Source organism: Anoplopoma fimbria, chromosome 5 (assembly GCF_027596085.1).
Source record: "Anoplopoma fimbria isolate UVic2021 breed Golden Eagle Sablefish chromosome 5, Afim_UVic_2022, whole genome shotgun sequence".
In the NCBI taxonomy this organism is placed as follows: Eukaryota; Metazoa; Chordata; class Actinopteri; order Perciformes; family Anoplopomatidae; genus Anoplopoma; species Anoplopoma fimbria.
In genome coordinates this window covers 7,718,403-7,742,632 of record NC_072453.1, presented here as the reverse complement: position 1 = coordinate 7,742,632, position 24,230 = coordinate 7,718,403, and the positions used below count along the sequence as shown (strand labels likewise).

Genomic DNA, 24,230 nt, shown 5'->3' with positions numbered 1-24,230 from the left:
ATATATGGAACAAATAGTAAAAGAAACACAAGTAACAAATCTGTATGCAGTTGGCTATACTCATGAATGAAAAAAATTATAACATTGCATTTGTTTAAACAGAATGCATACATTGTCTAGTTGTGACTCTTATTTTGTTATTGGTAAGAGATACCATTCCTGTCCGTGTTTGTCATCTGTGTGTAACGAGGGCCGACTGGTTCACTGATGTCATTTGTTCTTGTCAGAGCCATTGTGGACTCTGTTGTGGTCAGCTGTTTTTCACTGAAGCACTAACACCCATCAGCGACATAATTGGTGTGGAGAGAGCACGTAACGACTATGCATTTGAAGTGAGGAGATTTTCAGTCCTCATAAACAGGAGGCAGGAGAGTAGAGATATGACGAGGAGTGAAGGAGGGAGGGGAATGAAATAAAGCCCAAAAAGGTGATATAAGGGTTTTATATAATGTATATTTGCAGAGTGACAGAGTAGGCAGAGGGGTGGCTCTACATTGCAGTGTTGTGTGTGTGCGTGTGTGTGCGTGTGATTGTGAAAACATGTGTGGCATTAGTTGTTAGCATGGAGGATTGGAAGTCATGCCTCTCTGGAGGCGTGTGCATTATATTGCCATGTTAATGCATTCATGCATGGCATCAATTTAATGGGACCAGAACATACATGAGGGAGTGTGTGTGTGTGTGTGTGTGTGTGTGTGTGTGTGTGTGTGTGTGTGTGTGTGTGTGTGTGTGTGTGTGTGTGTGTGTGTGTGTGTGTGTGTAAGAGAGACAGAAAAAGAGAGAGAGGGAAGGGAACTGGAGAGGGGGCATGAGATAAGAGAGAGACGGGAAGAACACCACTGAACAAAGACATCAAGCAATTTTTGAAGAGAACACAAAAAAGCAGCCGTTAGTCTATTCAACAGCCTGTGCTGCGTGACAGCTTCTTGGCTCCTCTTTTAGATAGACGGAGAGAGTTTCAGAGAGTGTGGACTTGAAACTGAAAGAGAGGACAAGTCAGATAAAAAGAGACAGAGGCACAGAGAGAGCACCAATTGTATCCCTTCAATAGACGCAAGGGGGAAATAGCATGTTTCCCCTTGTCTGTCACTGACTCAAGAACCATTAGCTTAATTATACGTAGGAACTGAGACTGAAAAGTATATGTGTGTGTTTGAGAGAGAAAGGCTTACAGATTTAGATTCAGTGTATTAGTTTGGAATTAACCTGGACAGAAAGATGGAGAGATTTAATTAGATGTCTCTTTTCCCGCTTAAAAAGAATACAAAGCCTGCATTTAATGAGAGATGCTGTCTGTGTGTGTACTTCACTATCATTCACATTATGTGCGGTTTCAGCAGATGATTTGCTTAGCATAAAGACTGGAAGTCTAACTCTGTCCAAAATTGTTTTTCTAAGTCTATACAAGACAAATGTAAAAATGGCTGAACAGCTGCTGACTGCCAAACTGCCAGACAAGAACGTCAATATTGGATAGCTGCTGGATGTTAATCAATACCAATATTTTCATGTTTTCAACAAAATCTTTGCATGGCAATTGCTGTATTGATAAGGTTAGGGGGGGGGGAAATCACTGTTATGGCAATTAAGCTATGGTGTACGTTGGTGAACGTTGGACAACTAAAACACTTTCAAAGGTGGAGTAAAATTGTGGTTAATAAAAAGGTAAACACTATCTGCAGGTGGGAAACGCTAACTCTGATCTTCTGCATGGATATCTGACATACTACAACCACCTCCCCTAACTGTACTGTTTGCATCGCTACCTACAGCGGGGATTCTACTTCCTGGACTTTGTCATTGGACATAAATGTGCAACGCGTACAGGTTGATCCAATAAGGACTTAATTCCCTGAACCAGGATGGAACTATTTCTTGACGTTTTTCCTCCACTCAGCCTTTTTTGCAGGCGTCGAGCGCAGGCTCAGGTCTCAATACACAATGGCACCAAAGCTGTCAGCTTGGTTGTCACAACTGGCTGCTATTTACCAAGTAATACATCTATCTCACAACTGAACTTTAATATTGGGGAAATTTACGGGGTTTTTTTTGTCTGTTTTATGACAATATACAGGTTTAATTCTGCATTCACACAGAACTGGCAGAATGATTAGAACATGAAAATCTCCTTAGGAGTGTTCACGCATTTAATATAAGATGGTTACCACTGCTAGCCTCATTGTTCCACCATTCAAATAACCTAATTAGGTACTGCTGTTGTTGTAAATATGGATTTTATTCAGGAAAGATTAAGAAAAATGTAGCATCACAGCCTTATCCTTTAGGTTAGTTTAAGTCTTCAAGGAATGAATGCAAGTCAATGTGATGTCCTCCTATGTGGCAAAAACAAGTGTGTGTATGAGTGTGTGTGTGTGTGTGTGTGTGTGTGTGTGTGTGTGTGTGTGTGTGTGTGTGGGTGTGGTGTGTGTGTGTGTAGGATGATAGTGGGGGGGATGCAGGAGGGAGTTAGGCGAAACAGTCACATGCACAACAGAATGTCAAGTAATAGCTCCCCACTGCCTCTCTCTCTCTCTCTCCTTCTCTCTCTCTTCCTCTTGACTCCCTCCATCCCCCTCCTCTTCCTCCTCCATGCTGCTGTCCACACCCCCTCTGTTCCTCGTTTTATATCAACTTGAACTATTCATGCATTTAATTTCTAATGATACACGTAGAGCTCACTCTCTCTCTTTGTCTCCCCCCTCCTCTTTCCCTCTCTAGTTTCTGCTCCTCTCTTCACCACCTGTTAGTTAGTCCTGCTCTCCTCTCCGCGCTGGAATCCCCTCTTTTTTTATGAGGAGTTTCACACTTGCGCTATCAGTGAGGTAAGTCAACATTTTTATTGTTTTATCCTGAAATGAAGACAGGTTGAATCTGCTGCCAAGGTTGCAGATGTTAATTTTGTGAGGTTTGTTTTGCATCTTTTTGTTAATCATCTATAAAAAAAAAAAAGAAATCCTTTCCTTCTCCCTCACCCACTATCGCTTTTTATTATATCCTTTCTTTACTTGTCTGTTTGGTTCATTTATGTTTTTTCTTGTTGATTCTGCATGAGAGAATTAAAGCAAATGCTGCTTAGATAAGACGGCCACATTTATGCCGCATCGTCATCTCACAGCAGACAGGTGCAACATGTGGTGTCTTTTTTTGGTGTTTTTACCTGCTCCTTCACTTCCTTCTTTCACACCTTCCAACACACACTGTTAGTCACACAAACGTTGAAGTTTACTCATCCCTGACTGCCTTAAAATAACTTGGCTCTAATTGACAAGTGCTCACTGTCACTGTGGTTAGCTAAAACTGATGTTTTGACTGTCAAGCTCTAATGAGTAGCTACAGCGTGCGGCACTGTACCATCCCATCTGCCTGTCAGCCAGCAGCTTGTTATTTAAAGGTGAACGATGCCCGCCGCAGGGGTCCATTGTATGTAGGACACAAGAGAAGAAGATGAAGAAGAAAAACCAGAAGAGGGGGAGAGAGAGATCCTCACATACCTACAGGTGGAATAATGATGCCTGAGAAAGTCTGGCGGGGAGATAATGACAGACACAAAGAGGGTAGAAGAAGAGAAGAGGTGGATTATGAAGGTGGAGATGAGACAGTAGAGGATGGGGGTTGAGGGAGGGAGCGTCCATGCCTGTGATATGACTCTAATTTAAAGTGAAGGAGCTAAAAGAGGAGGGGGAGGAGGTCGCATGTTGCACAAAGATATTCCTGACTGCCGGCTTACAGCTTCATTCCTCCCTCTCAAAGCTGGAAACCTATGTAACATTACGGATATATGTACTAGGGAGCCATGCATGAGATACTGTACCGTATGTGGTTGCATAACTAGCAGCCACAGGGTTCCTGTATGTAGCTGACAAGTTGGGGCATTATTATATCGTAGCTTATCAGAATTATGTAAAACAGGGAAATCAGTGTGGCTGCTCGGAGGCTAAGAGTCGTGTGTATGTAAACGAGCTTCATCACATTAAAGCCTGTGAAGTGTGAGGTGAAATGTGTACCTTATTATTTTGAGTGTGAGAATTTCTCAGCAACAAGATGATGATGATGAAAGGAGAAGATGAGAGAGGGATTCCAGCTGGCAGCATGGGAGTGATCAATCATGAGAACCCTGTGAGCTCCTGCTTCCCCGCGAGTTGCAAGCCACCAGGCCTCCCAGCAGTGCGGGTGATGCTGCTGGTGATAATGCTGCTGCTGGTGGTGGTGCTGATGCTGCTGCTGGTGGTGGTGCTCTGGCAGCTGCAGCTTACAGCCACATCTGCCAGCACTGGGAGGCGACTGACTGCGCACATTATATCAACAGACACTCGCTCACAAGCCTGCAAAACAGCTGCATAGAGAGAGAGAGATTGTGAGTGTGTGTGTGTGTGTGTGTGTGTGTGTGTGTGTGTGTGTGTGTGTGTGTGTGTGTGTGTGTGTGTGTGTGTGTGTGTGTGTGTGTGTGTGTGTGTGTGTGTGTAAAGAGATGAATTAATGATCTGACACAAGTGTATTCAGGGATGTTTGATGGCATGCCTTTGTGAATGTATGTGTGTGTGTGTGTGTGTGTGTGTGTGTGTGTTTGTGAATGTGTGTGTGTGTGTGTGTGTGTGTGTGTGTGTGTTTTGAGGGATTATACAGTATATTATTCATAAGAACAATCATTATTATCTACTGATCCAAATGATTTAATCTTCTAATCAATTCTGGAAATAATCCTTATCATCATAGGCAGTTTCATTAACTTGTTCTCACCTTCTCCCTCTTCTTAATGCTGTGCAATCTTCTGCTTATTTAGGATTATTTCCCTGTTGTTTTATTGCTGTGCCACACTGAAATGTTTTATTACATCTGGTTTATCTGATAAACGAGAATGGTTGTAACGAGAATCACAGTCTTTTGTCCTGAAGAACAGGAGTCCGACGTTATCTCTGCGCCGCTTAATTGAGCAGGTATGAACTCTGACCGGTTGTTCATCCTTCAGAAGTCATCAATTTTCCCATTTTGGTCCTTGGTGGCACCAAAATGGCTGCTGTTGGTTTTCAAAAGGAAAGAAGTCCATCATGTGGCACTCCAGAACCAGTGGTCTGTCAAAATCGGAAGATTGCATGCTGGCACACTGCAGCGTGTTCCAGAAGTTTGTTTCATCTCCAGCCAACGGAAAGCTGGATGAGCTTTGGTGTTGATTACTCACTCTGTTTCTCACAGCAGAGAGACCGGAACATAGTTGACAAACGACCCTCTCTGCCTGCAATTCTGCTGAAGGTCAACAGTCAGAGGCAACAACCTCAGAGCCACTTTTCCGCCAGGGCACTATTGGTCATATTGACTTTATCTTCACGACTGAAGGGTCTAAATTTAATCTGTTTACTTGTTTTGACCCCACAAACAGAAGTAAGTGGACAATGAGGAATATTTATGGTTTTGTCCACCCTTATGCAGATGAGAAGCAGATGAAGTAAAACCTGCATTAAAAATGAAGTAGTTTGACATTTCTAGAAGCTTAACACCACTCTCATGTCTGTACGAGACATGTGAAGCTACAGCCAGCAGAGGGTTTGCTTAGCTGAGCATGAAAACTGGAAATACAGGGAAACTGCTAGCTTGGGGCTTTCCAAATGTAATAAAATCCACCTACCAACATTTCTAAATCACACTAATTAAAATGGGGATTCATTACCTATCTCTCTGTACAGACACGAGACTTGTAACAATCTTGTTATCTAACTCACTGCAAGAGAGGGAATAAGTACGTTGAACTATTAATATTGATGCAGGTTTGACAAACATCTACTGCTCTAATGACTGCATAAGAAGAGTCAAAAAATACTTATTCCTGTTTTTCTACGCACTTCTGTTTGTGGGGATTCATTTAAGTCACCAGAATTAAGTCAATATGACCCCTTACTTCCTAATTATTTCTTTATAAGTCCCTATCTGAGTCCTGAGATTCTCCTCGTTTTGATGTTTCAAAACTTCCCAGAAAATCTAATCATAGCGAGTTACACCAACCGGTTCTCGCCCTGATTTTGCACTCTCAAAGTGATTTTGGAGATTGCCAACAAATGCCCCGGATCAGAGGTAAATCTCTGCTTGCTCCTGTGAGCTTTGTGTGAATTTTAAAAGCCACAATCTGGAAGATGCGCGATGCTAAAGAGATATCTAGCACATTAAATATCTGGATTGGTGTGCAAGTCCAAATCATGTAGTATGAAGCAAAATGTGATTGGCAATGAGAGCAGCAATGACCTTAAGCCAACGAGAGCGTAACACGCCTCCAACAGAACATCAGCAAGCATGGCTATGAGAACATAGTTCATGTCTAAATAAATTTGCATGCACACAAGCTTTTTAAGTATTTGAAACAAAAACAGAGCACAAACATGTCCATGTCGAGCCAAAACACAAACAGGACGCTACCTGAGTTAATTGAAAAATGATTACTTGAATTCCTCTCTTTGCAGAACAGACTGCTTATTATTTTCCTTCCTTGGTTTTTCGCTTTCAATCAGCGCACAAACAATTATGATCACTAGATTGATGCTGACTTAAATTTTTGAAGAAAAAGAAAAAAAAAGAAAGAACGTCTGTCACATCCATGTTCTTACTCCTCATATTTTGTTGACTAAACATAACTTGGAGACCAGGCAGACTTGTCAAGGATTTCTCACAGTGAAAGGTCTTGTAATGTGGGACCCCGGCTGTCGTAGATCACTTGTGTAATGTGCAAACCACAACAAGTCAAGATACCCTGTTAGAAGACAGGCTGTGGTGTAATGCGATCAGTACAGCAATGTGATGACTTTGAAAGTCACGTAGTGCGTAGGTGCCGCTACAGACAACTCTGAGGAAGTGCAAATACACACAGTGTAAATACTCACTTCGCAGTTTAAATCGATTAATGCAGAGAGAGCAGAAGGGTGGGGGGGGTTGTTCGGTATTGAGGACATAACGCCCCCTCAAGGTCTGCTGTCTTTATAAAACTAAAGCTGTGAGATATTTGCAATCCACCCCCTCTTTTTATTTCGGGGAGAGAGCAGACACATCAGCCTCGTGGTCAACTCCACTCCTTGCTGCCACAACTTTATATAATCACCAAGACTCTTCCCTCCTTCCGAGTATACTGAAGAGCCTTCCAGCCTGTAAAGACTTCATCCTGTAATTACCTGCCTGTCTGAGGAGGACTGTTAAGCACTTAAGATAACATGTGTGCATCAGCGGCTAACGCACACACAGCCACTGTCATTTCATTGGGGATGATTAGGATTCAGGGGAGACCCTTATTGTCCGTTATCCATTATCCTAGCTGATAGGCTTGAGATTATTCCGATGTATTCAATTGAAATGCAAATGTGTGCACATCCTCTGCAGTATTTTGTCATTTTATGAGTAATGTCTTTCTGTTTAAGAGTTCTAATTATGTCGAAGGGGGTTTCAGTGCAAGAACCATTTGAGATAAATGCTTCCTATCATGAGAACGAACGAAAACTCCTATTAGATGTGATGATATCTGTCTGTGATGGCCAGACAACGGATGCTTTTTATCACCAACCATCTTACTAAGCTCCTTTTGTTTTGCTTGGAAAAGCAGAGGTCAAATTGAGAACAACGGCTCATATTTGTGTATCAATGTCTAGGCCCTTGCTTTGGCTAGATGCATTCGAAAATTACAGTTATTGTATTGTTGAAAAGTGTGATTCAACTCTTCCTCAAAGTATCTGTCTCCTTTTCCTGAAGCCCTATGACTGTGCGAAAAGGAAAACGTTTAGGCATCTCCATCCAGGAGCACATGGCCATCGACGTGTGCCCGGGTCCAATCCGCCCCATCCGCCAAATCTCTGCCTACTTCCCTCGCCTTTCGCCCACTTCCTCCTTCTCCGAGCCACTTTCGCCCAATCAGCTGGCAGCTCCTACCGCACTCAGCCCTGGCACCGCCAAAGGAGGAAGAGGAGGAGGGAGCAGCAGCCTATTGTCACCGCTGTTACCAGGGGCGGCGGGCGGAGGGGGCTCACTGTCAGCCATGAGCAGCATGGACACCTCCATCGAGATCGACAGCTGTGACAGCGATGATAACAGTGAGTTACCTAAAGGTCACAACCTGGTCTACGCCTGCCAAGCTTTCAATTCTCACACAACACATATGCTGTTTACAGGGTTTATAGTCTCACATTAGATCAACGTTCCTAGTTTTTGAAACACTGGGGTCTTTGGTTTCATAAATGACAACAAAAGTAGATATAACAGTTAACTTTGTCAATTGCAGCTAGCAGACTTTACTTATTGAGTTGTTTCAAATAACTCTTTCCAGCTGATTGTAATTGTTTCCGTTTCATTTGTTGTAAAAGGAGAACCACGTAAAAATAGTCTTCAAAGAATAGTTTGACATGTTCGAAATTACATTCTTTCATTGAGAGTTAGTCGATCTTCTCGTTTCACTCTCAGCAAGAGAGTGAATAAGGGCCTGATCAGACAGAGTGCGCTTTGCAGGTGGAAAGCACTGCAATTTTGTTGCCTGATCAGACTTTTTTGCATTTAGCTTTTTTGTTATTGTTGTTAGGTAAGCACAGAATGACAAAGTTAGTGGTACGGTTTAAATTGATAAAAACAACTTACCGAAAAGCTAAATTTTACCGCACTAGTTTACCTCCAGGCTGTTTTCTGGTTGGTAAAGTCATATAGCTCCGGCTAGACGCAAATGACAGATCGTTTTCCCTTCTGACTTTTCTTCAACTCCAAGCATTCAGGGTGTTCCTGCCAGAACGTAGGATGCAAAGAGCCAGAAAACACGAAGTGCTCAGCTATGTAAAAGCAGCTCAGAAAACGCTTTACTCTGATTGAAAACATTTACAAAAAGCTGCCTTAGGGTGCCTCAAAGGCGCTTTGTCTCATCAGGGCCTGAAGTTATTTTCCAGTTTTAATGTGTTTTTACGTGTCTTTCTGAGTGTCTACATTTCTTCATGCCATCATTCTCTGTACAAGGTAATGAATTCATCTGAAAAGCAATTACCAAAATAACTGAAACATTTTTATCAACTGCCTTCCAGCCTCCTTGGGGACGTTAGAGTTTGACCTCCTGTACGAGAGAGCCACCAGCTCCTTACACTGCACAGTCATGAAAGCAAAGGTAAATAACATCCGAAAACTCCATGAGAACCAACACAGGTAGTTTGTCTTGTAGTGGTAGAAAGTATATATTTTATTTACATTTGTATCAGCCATATTTGTCGACTCAACCAGTGACACAAAAAAGCTGTTTAGTCCTTTCTCTGCAGCTGTCGTCCACCCCAAAAAAGTTTTTTGTATCAATTTTTCAGCCAGTAGATTGTTCAATTGATCATTTTTAGTTCAACCAACTATTTGCTACTTAAAAGATAACAACAGACTCAAAGCCAACAGTATGCAACTGAGAAATGAAAGATCTAAACTTACCCAGACTGCAGGTCAATGTATTAAATCTTCTTATAGTGTCCCGATATGCCGCTGCCACTTGACGATACAGTGATATTAAAAATGAAATATTGATATAATGTTAATGATACACATATGATAATACCAGGTAAATAATTCAGCGCCTCTTAAATCTTTTTATATGGTTACAGATTCTCTCTCCACCTCCCTACACTTGTATTTTGAGTGTAATTCATTTGCCAAATAAAAAACACAACACACGATAAACAAAGGTAAAGATTAATATGACTTGTAGCATTATTTACTTTTTTCAAAATTTCTATAGAAATGGCGATAATGTTTTTGTGAATTATTTTAGCCACGTAAATCATGTATGGGTTATGACAGTCCTTCTTCTAATTAGTGTGTAGCAGAGGATTTCAGTTTTCATCATTAATCTTTAGATGGTTTGCAGAATGGGCAGTGGGCTACAGCCGCTACACTATGTGAAACTATCTGTCAAATTAAAACCTCCTCGTTACCACTGTGCTTTAGATTCAGTTTTTACATGAACTCCTCACCTCTCAGTCTGGTAATCGTTTAACAATGTATTACTGGTGTTGGCAGTTTGCACAAAGTTCTTCACCTATTATTTTATACCTCTCCCTTATATCTTCTCTCTTTTTATTTTCTAGGGTCTGAAACCGATGGATTTCAACGGTTTGGCTGATCCTTATGTCAAGCTTCATCTGCTGCCGGGAGCCTGCAAGGTCTGCTTTTATTATCAGGACGTTATTTTGTCCCTGCGTTTTTTCAACACATTGAAAAAGACCCTCAGTAACCTGTTTGAGTGCAGACTTAGTCTGGCTGTAATATTGAGCTGCATTGTGAAAGTGCAAGTGCAGCCCGGTAAATCTGCTGTAAAACAAAATTACATTGTGTCCTATAAGAACTTCCTGTTGGAGTTTTTTTTTGCTGTTTGCAGTTCTGAGATTATCGTTTTCCTCTCCTCTCTGCTGTGATGAACAGGCCAATAAACTGAAAACCAAGACGGTTCGCAACACGCTGAACCCTGTGTGGAACGAGACGCTCACCTACTGTGGAATCACAGAGGAAGACATGTACCGCAAAACACTCCGGTAAATGTTTGCTTTATGTCTGGCTATTTCTGTCTCCTTCACATCCTGCCTCTCTGCGCTGTCTTGCCCATCAGAGAACTGACTCTTGCTTACAAAGGATTCCTTATCATCTATCTCAATCACAGAGTCTTTTACTCTCTGTTTTTTAGCCCTTTATCCTTCCTCCCCTTCTATCTCCACTGATCCTTTCATCCCACTCTGTCACCTCACCTTCTTCATTCCTTCCCAATCCGCACATCTCTCCTGTCCACTCAGATCAGAAAAGATCTCCCCTCACTCCTTACAAACCAACCCTCTGTCTTTGTCTCTCTTTCCATCTGTCTCCCTGCCTTTCTCCCTTTCCAAGTTGCAGTGACAGATTGAGGTCAGACTAAGCACCACGGGGTGTTTTAATTTCATTGACCCCCTCCAGAGGTGATGAAAGCTGCGAATTGTGTCTGTCTGTTACTAAAACTTTGCCACGGTGCATGTGGGAGTGGGATTTAAATAGGACCGACGGTTGATCTCTCAGGGGAAATTAGAGAAACTGGCCCTACAACAGGCCTACGACACCGTGTTGATTCAGCAGAGGCGTTCAAAGATCAGCAGACAGGAAGTTTAACCTATCGATGTCTGCAATGCACAGATGTTTGACAAGTTTCATCACTTTTTGACATCCAGATAATTTTTGATCATGTAATAGATAAAAATTAAACTGCTGTTAGGGCAAATTTTAAAAGGGTAAATCCAACCCTTAACAGTTAACGCCCTAAGATTTAATAAACTCCAACTGTAAATATCTTTTCTTTTAGTAAATTTTGTTGTTTTTTAGTGTGCTCTTCTTAGCTAGAGTAGTAGCCAAAAGTTAGGCTACTTCCAGTAAGTTTCCTGCACACTTCAACACTTCTAATACAGGAAGAAATCCATCACAGAAAATGGAGGTTTTCCAATTTCAGCTTCATACATCTAGAACTCAATGCCACCGTTTGAAAAAGGCAGAACTCTTGTCCAGTACCTTTTGCTAAACAGCAGCTCTATTATTGTTTCTGCGACCAACTTTGAACCAGCAGCTACAAACTGCAGAGTCAGTCAGATCAGAAGAAGTACAGTAGTTTCAGAAAGTACAATTTTCAAATAGTTGTGAATAGACTCTGTGGTGGGTCCGTTTTGTCGCAGATGTAGGACGGCGGAGGAGAATTTTAAGGAGTACTTGTAACTGGGTTATTTCATAGCATACCAATACCCTGCCCTAATTGAAGGGCAGTGATTTTTTTTATTATTAACTCAAAACAATGAGAAGTCAAACGCATGAGAAGTTTAATTTATTATCTCATTATCTTGAGTTAGTAAGACTAAAGTGTGACCCAACCAAATATTTTTACTTTTATCACGTCTAACTTTTTATCAGTTTTTTTTCCATACAGTAATGAGCTGCCTAAGAGCCAATTTTAAAGGAGTCATAATTTATTAATGATGACTGTACTAATATCTATTGCCTGTGACACTTTAAATTTCAATTATACAATGTCAAATTGTATCAGTCTTAAGTTACATGTCTGTCATGGACATTAAAGTTGTGACATGCGTTGATTAGATTTATCAACCTGCCCCATAACAACATAATGAAATATTTTTGATGTCGTAAATGTGAGGTGTCAAAGTAAAAGCTAAATGTATTTACCTGCTTCTAGTTTTCACCTCTCAGCGCTGACCGTCTTCATCTCTCTTTATTCTTTTTAGCCTCCAACACAAGACTTCACTTTTTCTTTCCCCAAATTTCATTCTTCCCTATTTTAGCCGCTATCTGATTCTGAAGGGCTCATAAATTACTAGACTAGTCAGAAAATATCTGGTGTCCCAAGGCAACTGGCCCCTTGCTCCTTCTTCATTTATGCATTACGGTGTTTTATTACCGGAACCTGAAGACAGCAGGTGACTGCGATGTATTGAGTTAGAAGTTAAATAAAACCAAAAGGCGAGGAGGCTGCAAATTCATCTCAGCCCTCCTCTGACAGATTGCATTCTTAGTTCTCTTCCTCTCATTCACATTCACATTTCATTCACATTTACATAAAGCACAGAAGAGCTCTGGATGTCAGTTAGCCTGTAGCATACTGATTTTCCACTTCAGCCTAAAGTATAGACATGCACATTTGCAGAAATAAATGAGTCCTCAAAAATACACACACACACACACACACACACACACACACACACACACACACACACACACACACACACACACACACACACACACACACACACACACACACACACACACACACACACACACACACACACACACACACACACACACACACACACTAAATAAATTCTCCATTTTTATCTCTCCCTCTTACCCACATCACTCCACCCCTCGCTCAGCTTTGGATTTTACATACGCACACAGCCTCCCTCCATCTCCTTCACTCTCTCTGCTGCTCCCACCCAATTATGCATTTCAGGTGACATTATGGAAGGTGTAAATGTTTGCCCGAATTATAAATATGGATTGACTTAATGCACCTTCACACCATTTAAATTCCTGCGGGAGGGAAAATGCTAATTACTTGTATTGTATGTGCTTATACAGATCCTGGATTTATACATAGGTTTATATTTAATCAGCTCAGATCTATGTCAATAATTACCTTCGCTCATAATGTTGCCACAGCATTGGGAATAACTTACTCCACCACTTTTCCTCACATGCACACATCCGTCTTACTGCCTGTCTCAGTAATCGGCATCTCTTATTCATGTTTCACCCTCTCCCTATCTTTGTCTCTCGCTATTTCTCTTCTTTAACTCCCCCTCTTTCCTGTGTCTCTCACCCACAGGGTGTCGGTGTGCGACGAAGACAAGCTGACACATAATGAGTTCATCGGGGAGTCGCGGGTGGCCCTGCGTCGCGTGAAGCCTGACCAGACTAAACACTTCAACATCTGTCTGGAGCATCCACCCCCTGTGAGAAGAAGAGCAGAAAGACTAAAAGGGATGATAGGAAAGAAAGACTTAAAGGAAGGAGAGAGGGAAATGAGAGTGTATGAGGGAGATAAATGACTTGAGAGTACTGTAATATTCAATTTATGAAGGCAGGTAGAAAAAAAGACAGGGGGTGGAAATAGGGTGCAGAAGGACAGCAGAAGGTAAAATGATGATATTTAGTTGACCGAGGAGGTGCACACACCTGGGTCTCATATTGGAAAAAATATTCTCTGTAGCATCTTTAGCAAAAGAGCCAAACAAATGGTTCCCATACGTTGAATTGTTGATTGATAGCAAACAGCAAATAAATAGAGTGATTTTCCTGCTACATAAACAATCTTAAAATTTTAAAGCTCAAATGTGTTTATTAGTGTTGTAAGAAAGGAATATACCGAGGCCTCTTATAGGTAAAATAAATAATAGTAAATTAAAACAAACACAACAACGAAAATGAATAGTTCAACAGTTTACAGTTACCTAGGAAATGATGTGAAAAGTATGTGGACACTTGAATAAAGTATGCGGATACTGCAGCATAATATCCAGATGTGGTTGTTAAAACCATGGCCATTAATTTGCTGCCATATCAGTCTCCACTTTGGAGGAGAGGGTCAGGTTATTTCATTAAAACCTGGCTGCAGGGATTTGTTCACATTCAGCAACTACAGCAATAGTGAAATCAGCCTCTAATGTCGAGCGATAAGGTCATTCAGATCATCCAATTGTTGTTGGATGTTGTTGAGGTCAGGGTGCAGGCCAGTCGAGATCTTCCAAACCAAATGGGTAAAACAACATGTGGCCTGTGGCTTTGTGCATGGGGGCGCCTGTCACAAACTGTTGACTAAATATCATTGGATGATGTGTAGCAAAACAGTCTAAAACTACCAAATGGACAGTATCCATATACTTTTGGCCATAGTATATTATGGATTAAGCCAATACCAGTGAGATTAACAAATATTAGGTTAACAGAGGACAGAGTATCATATCTATTCTTATAGCTCACAAACAGCTTTTTGTGCAGGCTAAATGTCGGATGGGTCATGCGTGGGAAAAGGGTACGTACAGATTGGGAGAATAAAGGGAGAGGAGAAGAAGGGGGGGTGGAGCCTCAATGGACAGAGAGAGCAAGTGAGAGAGATGAGAAACAAGTGGATTAAAAAAAATAAAAGTGTTGGAGAGCGGGGGGCAGTTGTGTGAGAAGGCTGGCTTTTTGTTCTCCATGAGTTGGAAAGGGCTGCTGGTATTAGATTGTCCCTCTGAGGCCGGTGGCCACTCTGCGATCAAACGTTAAAGCCCCTCTGTCATCCTGCAGGCACTGTGTCAGGCCTGTTATTTTCAAAGTGGCATCGCCTTCCACTCGATACATCTATCCCTTTCTGGTCATCCTATTCCCCTTTAGCCTGCTTGTACAGCTTTTCTGTCAGTCATACCCCGCTTATCATTTATCTCTTTTTTGCCTCCAGCTGCCTTCACCGACTGCGATGAGCACAGCTCTTAGAGGGATCTCCTGCTACCTGAGAGAGGTGACCACATGACTCTTTTATTGTACTTAACATGACCCTCACTCTGTCTGTCTGTCCTTACAGTCCATCTGTCTGTCTGTCTTTACAGTCCACCAGTCAACCTGTCTTAAAGGACTACACAAAACCCAATATGAGACTAAATTACTCATGTGACTAAAAGCATTATCCTAAAAGTATGAGAATTCATATGTTAATATTTCATGGTCAGGATCAGTTTTCATTCTATGAAATGGATATTCTTCTGGAAACAAAGTATCTTTCTTCATCAGTCTTCATTTAAGAATGATCAAAGCAACAAGTTTAACTGTTTATATTTAGAAAGTGCTGAAACAAGTAGTAAAATCATCAATTAATTAGCAAAGTTAATGGATTCTAACTTTTGGTTTTGCTGCTTTCCTTTGTTTTGTTGATGACACTCCAGAAAACAAGCATATTTTTCTGTATTTTCCAACATTTGAAAAACAGTAAATGGAATTCAGTTTAATTTTTACCAATAACTGCGTTTTAATATAAGGGCCATTAAAGTTAAAGCATTTACCACAAATTGTACGCTTAACATCACATCTAACCATTCTAAAACCATAGTCATATTTTTCTGCCGTGAATAGAGATTTCCAGCCGTAAGACATGATCATTTAATCCATTAAGCCAGCATTCATTTATTGTTGTGAGGTAATTAAGTGCAGTACATTTTAAATCAATCTGTGATTGAACTGGATAATTACATTTTGTATGACATGGAAATTAATGGAAACAAATGGCCGCCTGTTATGAAAAAGGAGAACACATGCAACTATGTAAAACACTGTAGAGTTTTACATTAAAGTGAGACAATAACGTCTGCTGGCATAAAGTGACAAATACAGGACAATTCTTAAAAGTAGAACTAGAACAGACAATTTCCTTTGAGAAACAAACAAAACATCAGCTAATCACTACTTCCTACCGGTCATACCAGAACAAATATGTCTAAAGCAAAATTCACAAGTTGCAAAAATGTGAATACATGATTTTTAGAAAAGTATGGAAACTTGCAGTCACACTGGTCTGGTCCTTTAACTAACAATCAATCAAGTTACGAACAGTTCCAAGTTCTTAGTGTCTCCGTTGTTTTGGCAGATGATTTTAATAATTGTATTTAATAAACGAAGGGACTAATCCAGAGGGCTGGTGTAGTCCTTTAACTACACTTAGATACCTGTTGTAAAACTGCTCCTTCTGTGTTTCTCTCTACATTCAAGGTTTTTTAATGCCGTGATCGTCTTTCCAGTTCCCTCGCCCACCAACAAATTTATCTCTTCCCCATCCGTCTGTCCCTCCTGTTTATTTTCACCTCCCTAATGAGTTTCTCTCTATCGATCTGTGAAGGTCTGAGCTGTTATTTCACCAGATACCTGGTGCAAATTATCCTCACTAATTGCACGTTTTTAAGTCTCCTACTCATTCACGGCAGATGGTGGACTGGCTGTTGGCAGGATGCATGATTCCCAAATAAAAACAGAAAGAAGGAAAGGGGGGAAAAATAGGAAAGAGAGTTGTATCGGAAAAGGAAATGGACAAGCTGTTGAGACAATTAGAGAAAGGGAGGTAGGACAATGGAGCAGTGTAAGGCGTCTGGCATGTTGATCGCCCTGGCTGTCCACCTCTCGCCTGAAGATAAGACTTAATGAGAGATGGAGGGTGATAAAGGAGATTAGAGATATTTAGGGATCGGACACATTTTACATTAAAATCACATTATAGGCATTTTTTCATCTTCTGTGGTGAAACAGAAAAGATAATTTGAAAAAGATGTACCTACAGTGAGGAAAAACTGCACGTCACTCCTATAAATAACATACATGTATTGGAGCTGTTGGCCATGAGGGTGAGTCACGGTCCTGTGAGAACATCGTCTTCCCCTTCCTCACCCTCTGTTGCTGCTTCCTCGCTTTCTTCTATCTGTCACTTTGAATCTACTCTCTTGTTCCGCTTGTTGTCAAATGCTTTGGTAGCAGTTTGATGTTGTCAGTGAAAAATACTCGAGCCAGGAGCGACAAACTGCATAAATACATCTTTAAGGCTGGTCTGTGCCATCCGACTGCACTGCTGTTTATTACTTGACGGTTAAGTTTGTCTCTGAGCTGTGAGAGATGAACTGAAATGTTAGATGAAAGTCACTGAGCTCCTAAGGTTTGAAAAGAAGGAGGAAGAGAGATGACCTACATCAGAACGAGGGCAAATTTGTCTTCTCACAAATAAAAAGGTCGAATTCATAAACAATAAACTCACCTTGCTCAGTTCAATGAACTTAGGGGTTTTGCCGAAACAGCCTTTTTTGGTAAGTAACTGACTGAATAAAGCTAAAATACAACCTTGAGTCTATCTGTTTTGCGACTCAAATTTGGCAGTAAAAGTTGAGTCTGGTTGAGTCGGCTGGAATCACGTTTTAGACCCCAGCTGAACTCTACTACTGTTTTAGCATTCATCCTGTCACCTGTAGCAATAGAAGATGTTGTTCTGCAAAAGTTACATAAGCTTATTTTGATTCCTGCTGTGCTGATGTAGGAAGATGTGCACTGAACTGCCACAGTTTGTTTTCACTGCAGCTTTAAAACGGCACCAATTGATTTTTTTTTTTGGGCCTAAGTACACACAAAACTGACATGAACACCTCATCAAGTTGATAGTTCGAACACGTTCACACACAGCTGTGGCTTATTTACACATGTAAAAGACACAGAGCAACACATGCAAACATTTGAAGTCGTGTTTGAGTCCAAAAGTCCAATATCCACTCTCTTTTTAGCAATGTTTTGCTTTTGACCAACTCCTGAGGGAAATATCAGACTCTCTAATTGTTAAATGCTCCGTAATGTTCAGCTAGTCGCTACTTTGTCTGTCTGCTGTTTGTTGCTGAGCAGAAAGAGTTTTCACTGAAAAAAAACTGCCATCTGCAAAATTACCCTAATGAGAGCAATTAGAGTGAACTAAAAAGCTGTACAGTTGTGGGTTTAAAACAAAAACAATTAGCTGGGAGTCACTAAAAGCTCCGCTAGCTGAGGGGAACCGCGGGTCAGAAGATAATTCTCTGAGGGTTTATCGTGCCCTTTTACATTACAAAGTCATGTAATCCACTGCTGATGTAAACATATCGATTACATCAGCTTTAATAAACAGCTTGATTATTGTTGCCAGTTTCATCAGCAGTTCTCATACTCATAATTTTACATACAAGAGGCCTCCAATTGGCTCTAAAACTCAAGTCACTAATGTAGCTGCTATAAATGCAGCTCACGCATCTTTAATATATTATATGCTATTACAATCTCTTGTTTCCCATCTTTCTCTCCTCAGTGGGAGACCGAGCAGCAGAGAAGTCTAGAGGAGAGAGGCCGTTTGCTGCTCTGCCTGCAGTACTTCCCCCCGGCCAGTGATGGCGACGTGAAGGGCGAGGCCAAGGAGAGGGCTCGTGGCGGGCTGTGTGTGGGCGTCAAACGCTGCGCCCACCTGGCAGCCATGGACGTCAACGGATACTCAGACCCCTATGTCAAAACGTAAGGGTGAAATCAAACCCCTAACTGAATACCGGGGTGTATTTCATTACATAAAGTGGAGTAATGTTGCTACCCGAGTGACTAAATAATAGATACAGAACTTAAGACTGATGGATTGACATTTCACAATCCTCATTTATATGCATAGGTCATGTGGAACAATTTCCACATGACCTATGCAGTGCCAACCTCCCTCTCCACCTTATTACCGGTGTTTAGTCTTAACTGGCCGTTGGCTCATATTGACCCCATGAATCACCTTTTGTCACCACTCGTGAGTGATAGATGGCTTGAGTTAACCCCGCAAACGGTAATAGTGATGAATGAGAGCAGCTTTCGCACAAGTTGAAGCCATTGTGAAATATGTCACTCACTCACCAAGATAATGGTAACAGTGTGCGTGTATTGACAGCCTTCCAAACGGATCGAAAGGCAGCGACACGATCTAGTGTTATGGGCGTACTGCATCACGGAGGAGACTGTTATTGTTGGTGTCATAGAGGTTCTTTCGAGTTTCATTACTCATTGATGAAAGAAAAGCAATACTGTGTGTGTGTGGCTGTGTATGTGGCTGTGTCAGAGGGCCGGAAGGTCCTTGGGTTGAATGATGGGCCCTGACAGAAATTTTGACAAATGAGCTTTAAACCCCCCCACCCCTGCTCAACTGGTTGTTCTCCTGAGTGTTGGTACTAGCTTTGCACTTGTTTCTGGAAAGAGTAAAACATTAAACAAACTCCCCACACACACACACACACACACACACACACACACACATACACAAAAACACACACAAACACGAAGCTTGGCATGCTCTCCTCACACACACCAATCTCCCTTCTCCTTCCCCGTCACGCCTTAAATTCTCCCTCCGTTTTTACATCCACCAAGCCTACGCATACATCCCTCACACATCCACATTAATACGTCATGCACCTTGTTTCATATTGGATGCGTGCTCGCATCTTTGCCCTTTGGCGGGAGCTTTTTTTCCCCAGATGCTTTGTTGTGTCTGAGAGCGTGTGGGAACATACGCTATCCGAGCTGTGGGTGGTGGGTGGAAAGCAAATGTGAATAGAGATTTCGCCACGCTCCTTCCAGCTGGCTTAAAAATATCCTGAGGATTTTATGACACCTCACGAAGGGATGCTGAGCTTATTCAATCTGTGCTGTGCTGGTGATCAGTCTTCATGCTCACATATGGTTAGTTTGAAAAATAATATATTAAATAGGTCGACATTTTGGGAAATATGCTTACTGGTATTTACTTTCCAGCTAAGAGTTAGATAAGACGATGGATACCACTAGTATGTCTATAAAGCAAATATGAAGCTACAGCTGGTTAGCTTAGCACAAAGGATTCAGAGGGTAACAGCTAGCATGGCTCTGCCCAAAGGTAACAAAATCCACCTTCCAACACTAAATATCACTAAAAATCTTGTGTTTCATTAAATTGTGATTTACAACTTTTGACAGAGCCAGCCTGTTGTTTCAAGCCTTCCATTTCCAGTCATTGTGCTAAGCTAAGCTAACAGGCAGCTGGCCGTAGCTTCCCATTGACCATGTAGACATGTCTGTCAACAATATGCACTTTGCAGCCTGTTCAAACAACAGATCAATTATCTTTACAACGGCCTTCCACGGTATAAACTTAGTAGAATAAACCAGAATAAAAACTCAGATATTTCATAAAATATCAGCAAATAAATAAAGGCTCCATGGACACCACGGCAGTGCAAATAAAAAACCCACACAAATAAAATAGCTCTACACCTCTTATAGAATCAACTAATCAATCACCAAGCAGACAACACGTGGCGTTAACAGCATAAACCCCACCACGGCCACGATCACACATGTCAAAGGTTAAAGAGAGATGAAAAGTTTTCACAGTGCACACACATGCAACATGCTGCAACACTGACGATCTCATCTGAACAAGTGTGTTGTTGTACTCGCGCCATTGAACGTCATTTTTGAGCAATGTCCCAAAAAATCTGATCCAGGTTCAATTTTTCTGCCCTTTCATTGTCAAAGCTTAATATAACCAGTCCACTCAGCCTCTACCCTACCAGTATAACCAGCTTTGTGAAAAACAGCAGTAGGTCATCTCACTCTTGTGCCTCAGTGAAAGGAGAAATTACTTAGAAACCATTGAATCCACCCACTTCAACAAGTTGTCAATTCTTTCTTAAATCAGGCAAAAATATTCACAGCTGGAGGATCCAACATGTTAGCATTTAGCCTGTTAGACAGACAGACCCAGCATGCACCTGTTGAGGTTTGTTTGATTTGTGTCCCTTAGCGTGCCTGTCGAGTCATTAATGAAGGCAAATACAACCTTCTTTTTTAACCTGCATTGTTGTGTTGTTCACACATGACTAAGCCAGGTCCAGTTTTCTACTGCATGAACATACTCTTTTACATAGTTTTCCCTTGTGCAGTCATTATTTCTCCTTCTTTCAGCAGTACTTTGATCTGTGAAAGGTAATGACCAGACTCGTATATGTGGCTAACACATTCCTCTGTCTCAGGTACCTCAAGCCAGACGTCCAGAAGAAATCCAAGCACAAAACAGCAGTGATAAAAAAGACTCTCAACCCGGAGTTTAATGAGGTAGACATCCATGTATGTGTATGTGCATAACTGTGGGAGGGAGGAGTACATTTGTTGAATGTAAAGAGACAGCTCGTTTACAGTCCTCGGAGACGCTACACTGATAGTGTCTGCAACCTTTTTGTAAAACAGTCAATTACCGTTTGCACACGCTTAGCTGCTGCCTCATTAGTAAGTATTTTTAGAGTTTTTGGAGGAAGAGAAACATGTGTGTTCGGTGTGATCTTCTGACCTTTGCCCTCACACCTCCCCTTTCTTTCTTTCACCCAGGAGTTCTTCTATGAAATCACATTCTCAGAGTTGGCCACCAAGACACTGGAGGTCACAGTGTGGGACTACGACCTGGGAAAGTCCAATGACTTCATAGGTGACGTCATAGGCAGCTAATCATTTCCTGCTGTTGTATATATTTGGATTACTGATTGGCTTCTCCATTAGCAGTCTAATAATGTACCCACGGCAGATGTTACCAGAGATATTCTAAGCTGTTCTCCATTTTCTGCAGCTGAGTGCAGCACTCTGTGTAATTTGCAGGGTTTAGTTGCCAAACGGGTGTCGGTGACATTTAGGCTGAAATGAGCTTAATACTATACTTGCTCTTTATAAGGGGGGGTAAGTGATTACATTTACACCAGTGTCTCTTTCTGAATAAATTTGAACTTATACATAACTAATAAGATATAATAACTTTCTGGGATCTTTTATTTGGTATTTTTTTCCATTTTTTATTTTAAACAAACCCTATCAAAAGACAAACCAATGTCGGTCTCTCAATAGTTTAAGCTTTTGTTTTCCTCAAATCCAGTTTGAACTCTGCCAGCTTTTCTTAAGTAACAAAGATCCCATGCAATAATTATATTATTTTAAAAACGGTAACTTCGTTAATTTTACCATCACATTTTAAAGAAGCTACTTATTATCCATCACTCAAGTCTATTTTTAAGTATATATATTTTGGCACTCGTTTCCTCACTGATAGGCTTTATCTGATTGTCCCTTTAATATCATTAGACTCAGTTACAGTCAAAGAAAACCAAGTTTTAATAAACATTACATTTGGTAAAAAGCCATAGTAGGCATACTACATATTTGATCATATCTCATATAATCGGTCTCAAATTCTATTAAGAAAAAAAGTATTTCTGTCTGTAAGTAATTCAAAAAAAGATTTCTGCTAATAAAAAAGATTTTCAATAGACCAAAAAGGTGTAGGTTGAAGCTACAGTTAATTACGCCTACTCTTGCTGCAACACACAACCTATTTGGCATCAAAAGTGATAACATGTAATTCTGAATACATTATTATATTTGTTCGTTTTGAAACGGTTTCTTCTTTAAAGGCTGTTTGACACATTTTCAGTTCCTCACTACAACTGTTACTACACCATAAATCCACCCCTTCAAGTTAAATTCTCACTGTTTGTTTATCAAACATGCACTTTCCTCTCGCGTCAAATTGACTTTATTTTCTGTCTCTGGCTGGTTAGGCGGTGTATCCTTAGGGTGTCACTCACAAGGAGAAACTCTGCAGCACTGGATAGACTGTCTGAAGAACAAGGGCACGAAGGTGGAGCGCTGGCACACGCTGACCAACGAGCTGCCTGGATCCACACTGCAGGAATGAACTGATCCTCTTCCACTGCACTCACACCGGAGAGACTGCCTGGCAAGAGACATCTCATCGCATGCTCTGAAGATTTTCTGCATGACTATGAGGGATTCATATCCTCCTTACTTTGTGTCATAAGTGAGATCATAATTCATTCCACAGGGGGTCAAACTCAGAGATCAATATTCAGATCTAAATAGACCTGATGCAAATCTAGGGAAACCGTCCACAACGCAAAGCATGAGAATTTTCATAATCATATTCATAGGAATCGGCCCCTTTTGTGCATTCAATGTCAATCTAAATGCCCCTCGGTGCTCATCCAATCTGGTCAGATCTCAATCTACAAGACAAATTTAAATCGTGCAAGAAAATTAAATGAGGGACAAATCTGAATTCTGCAGTTCAACTCACATGCCAGGTCTATTTGCTGTTTTTACGGCCTGTCATTTATTATTATTATTATTAATAACTGCTGACATCAAAACGCCACCATTAGGACCATCCATCTCACAGCACACATACCTCTCCCTTGCAATAATGTTTTGCCTAATGCTTCCGAAGACCTGGTCTTAATTCTATCGTACATTTTGTATTGCCATGGGATTGCCTGCAGAAAACAGGAGAGACAACTGGTTCTTCTATGTCGATGGCTCGTGTCAGTTATTTGCATGTTTGGTGTTGATGGAACAAATATGTGCCAGGCTCTGCTGCAGGATGTTCATCATTGTGTTGTTCTCAATTCTCCTGAGGTGTGTTGCTCTGATTAACTAAGAAGACGTTTTATTTAATTCAAGGGTAACAGCTTTTTTTAAATGTTGTTCAGTTGTTTAATGCGTCAACTCTAATATCACAGTGTCCGTTTCTTGTTGGTGACACGCTGATGTTGACCTAATTTTGCTTCACAATCTCTGATTTGTATGTGGGAGGAGAAGAGCGATGTAATTAACAGGAAAGTTTCAGAGCAGATTGGTTTATGGAGAGCTGTGCATGGTCGTACTCTGACACACCGTGAATAAAATCATCAGCCTTTGTTTGATATCTAAATTACAAATGTGAATGGTGTGTAGAGCACAGTGTTGTCTGATAACTCTCCACAGCTGCTGCTTTACTGTTGATCGCATTGATTATGCTGCAGGTTTTATCTCGGTCTCATGTGGTTAAAGAGGCATGCTCAAATAACCAGTGGTGTTCATATGTAAATATATGTTGTGTTTCACTTGCTTTGGGTGTTTGTCTTTTGGAACTTAAAGTGAGAATGGTTGTTTTGTTTTTTTCATAAACATTCATATTGATTTATTGTGTGACTCCTTCAATTTCTAATATATTTGCTTCACAGTGGCTTCTTTGAATCTCTGAATGTTTTACGTGCTGCTCAGTGGCAATCCAAAAAAGCCAATACTGCCACCTACAGTATGAGATCTGCAGCTGCAGCCTCTTCTCTGACAGTAATGTGTGCAGAAGTGATCGG

At 41.0% G+C, this 24,230-nt stretch overlaps 1 protein-coding gene across 1 annotated transcript; it reads left to right on the top strand.

Moving 5' to 3' along the window:
• Positions 1–7,719: 7,719 nt before the first annotated feature.
• LOC129091685 (double C2-like domain-containing protein alpha) lies at positions 7,720–23,522 on the top strand. Its single transcript, XM_054599382.1, has 10 exons — positions 7,720–8,057; positions 9,027–9,106; positions 10,065–10,139; positions 10,399–10,508; positions 13,328–13,454; positions 14,942–15,001; positions 18,338–18,537; positions 21,069–21,150; positions 21,421–21,517; positions 22,638–23,522. Exons 1-10 carry the CDS (start codon positions 7,724–7,726, stop codon positions 22,772–22,774), a joined length of 1,302 nt encoding a protein of 433 aa, XP_054455357.1. The 5' UTR covers positions 7,720–7,723; the 3' UTR covers positions 22,775–23,522.
• The last annotated feature ends 708 nt before the right edge of the window (positions 23,523–24,230 follow it).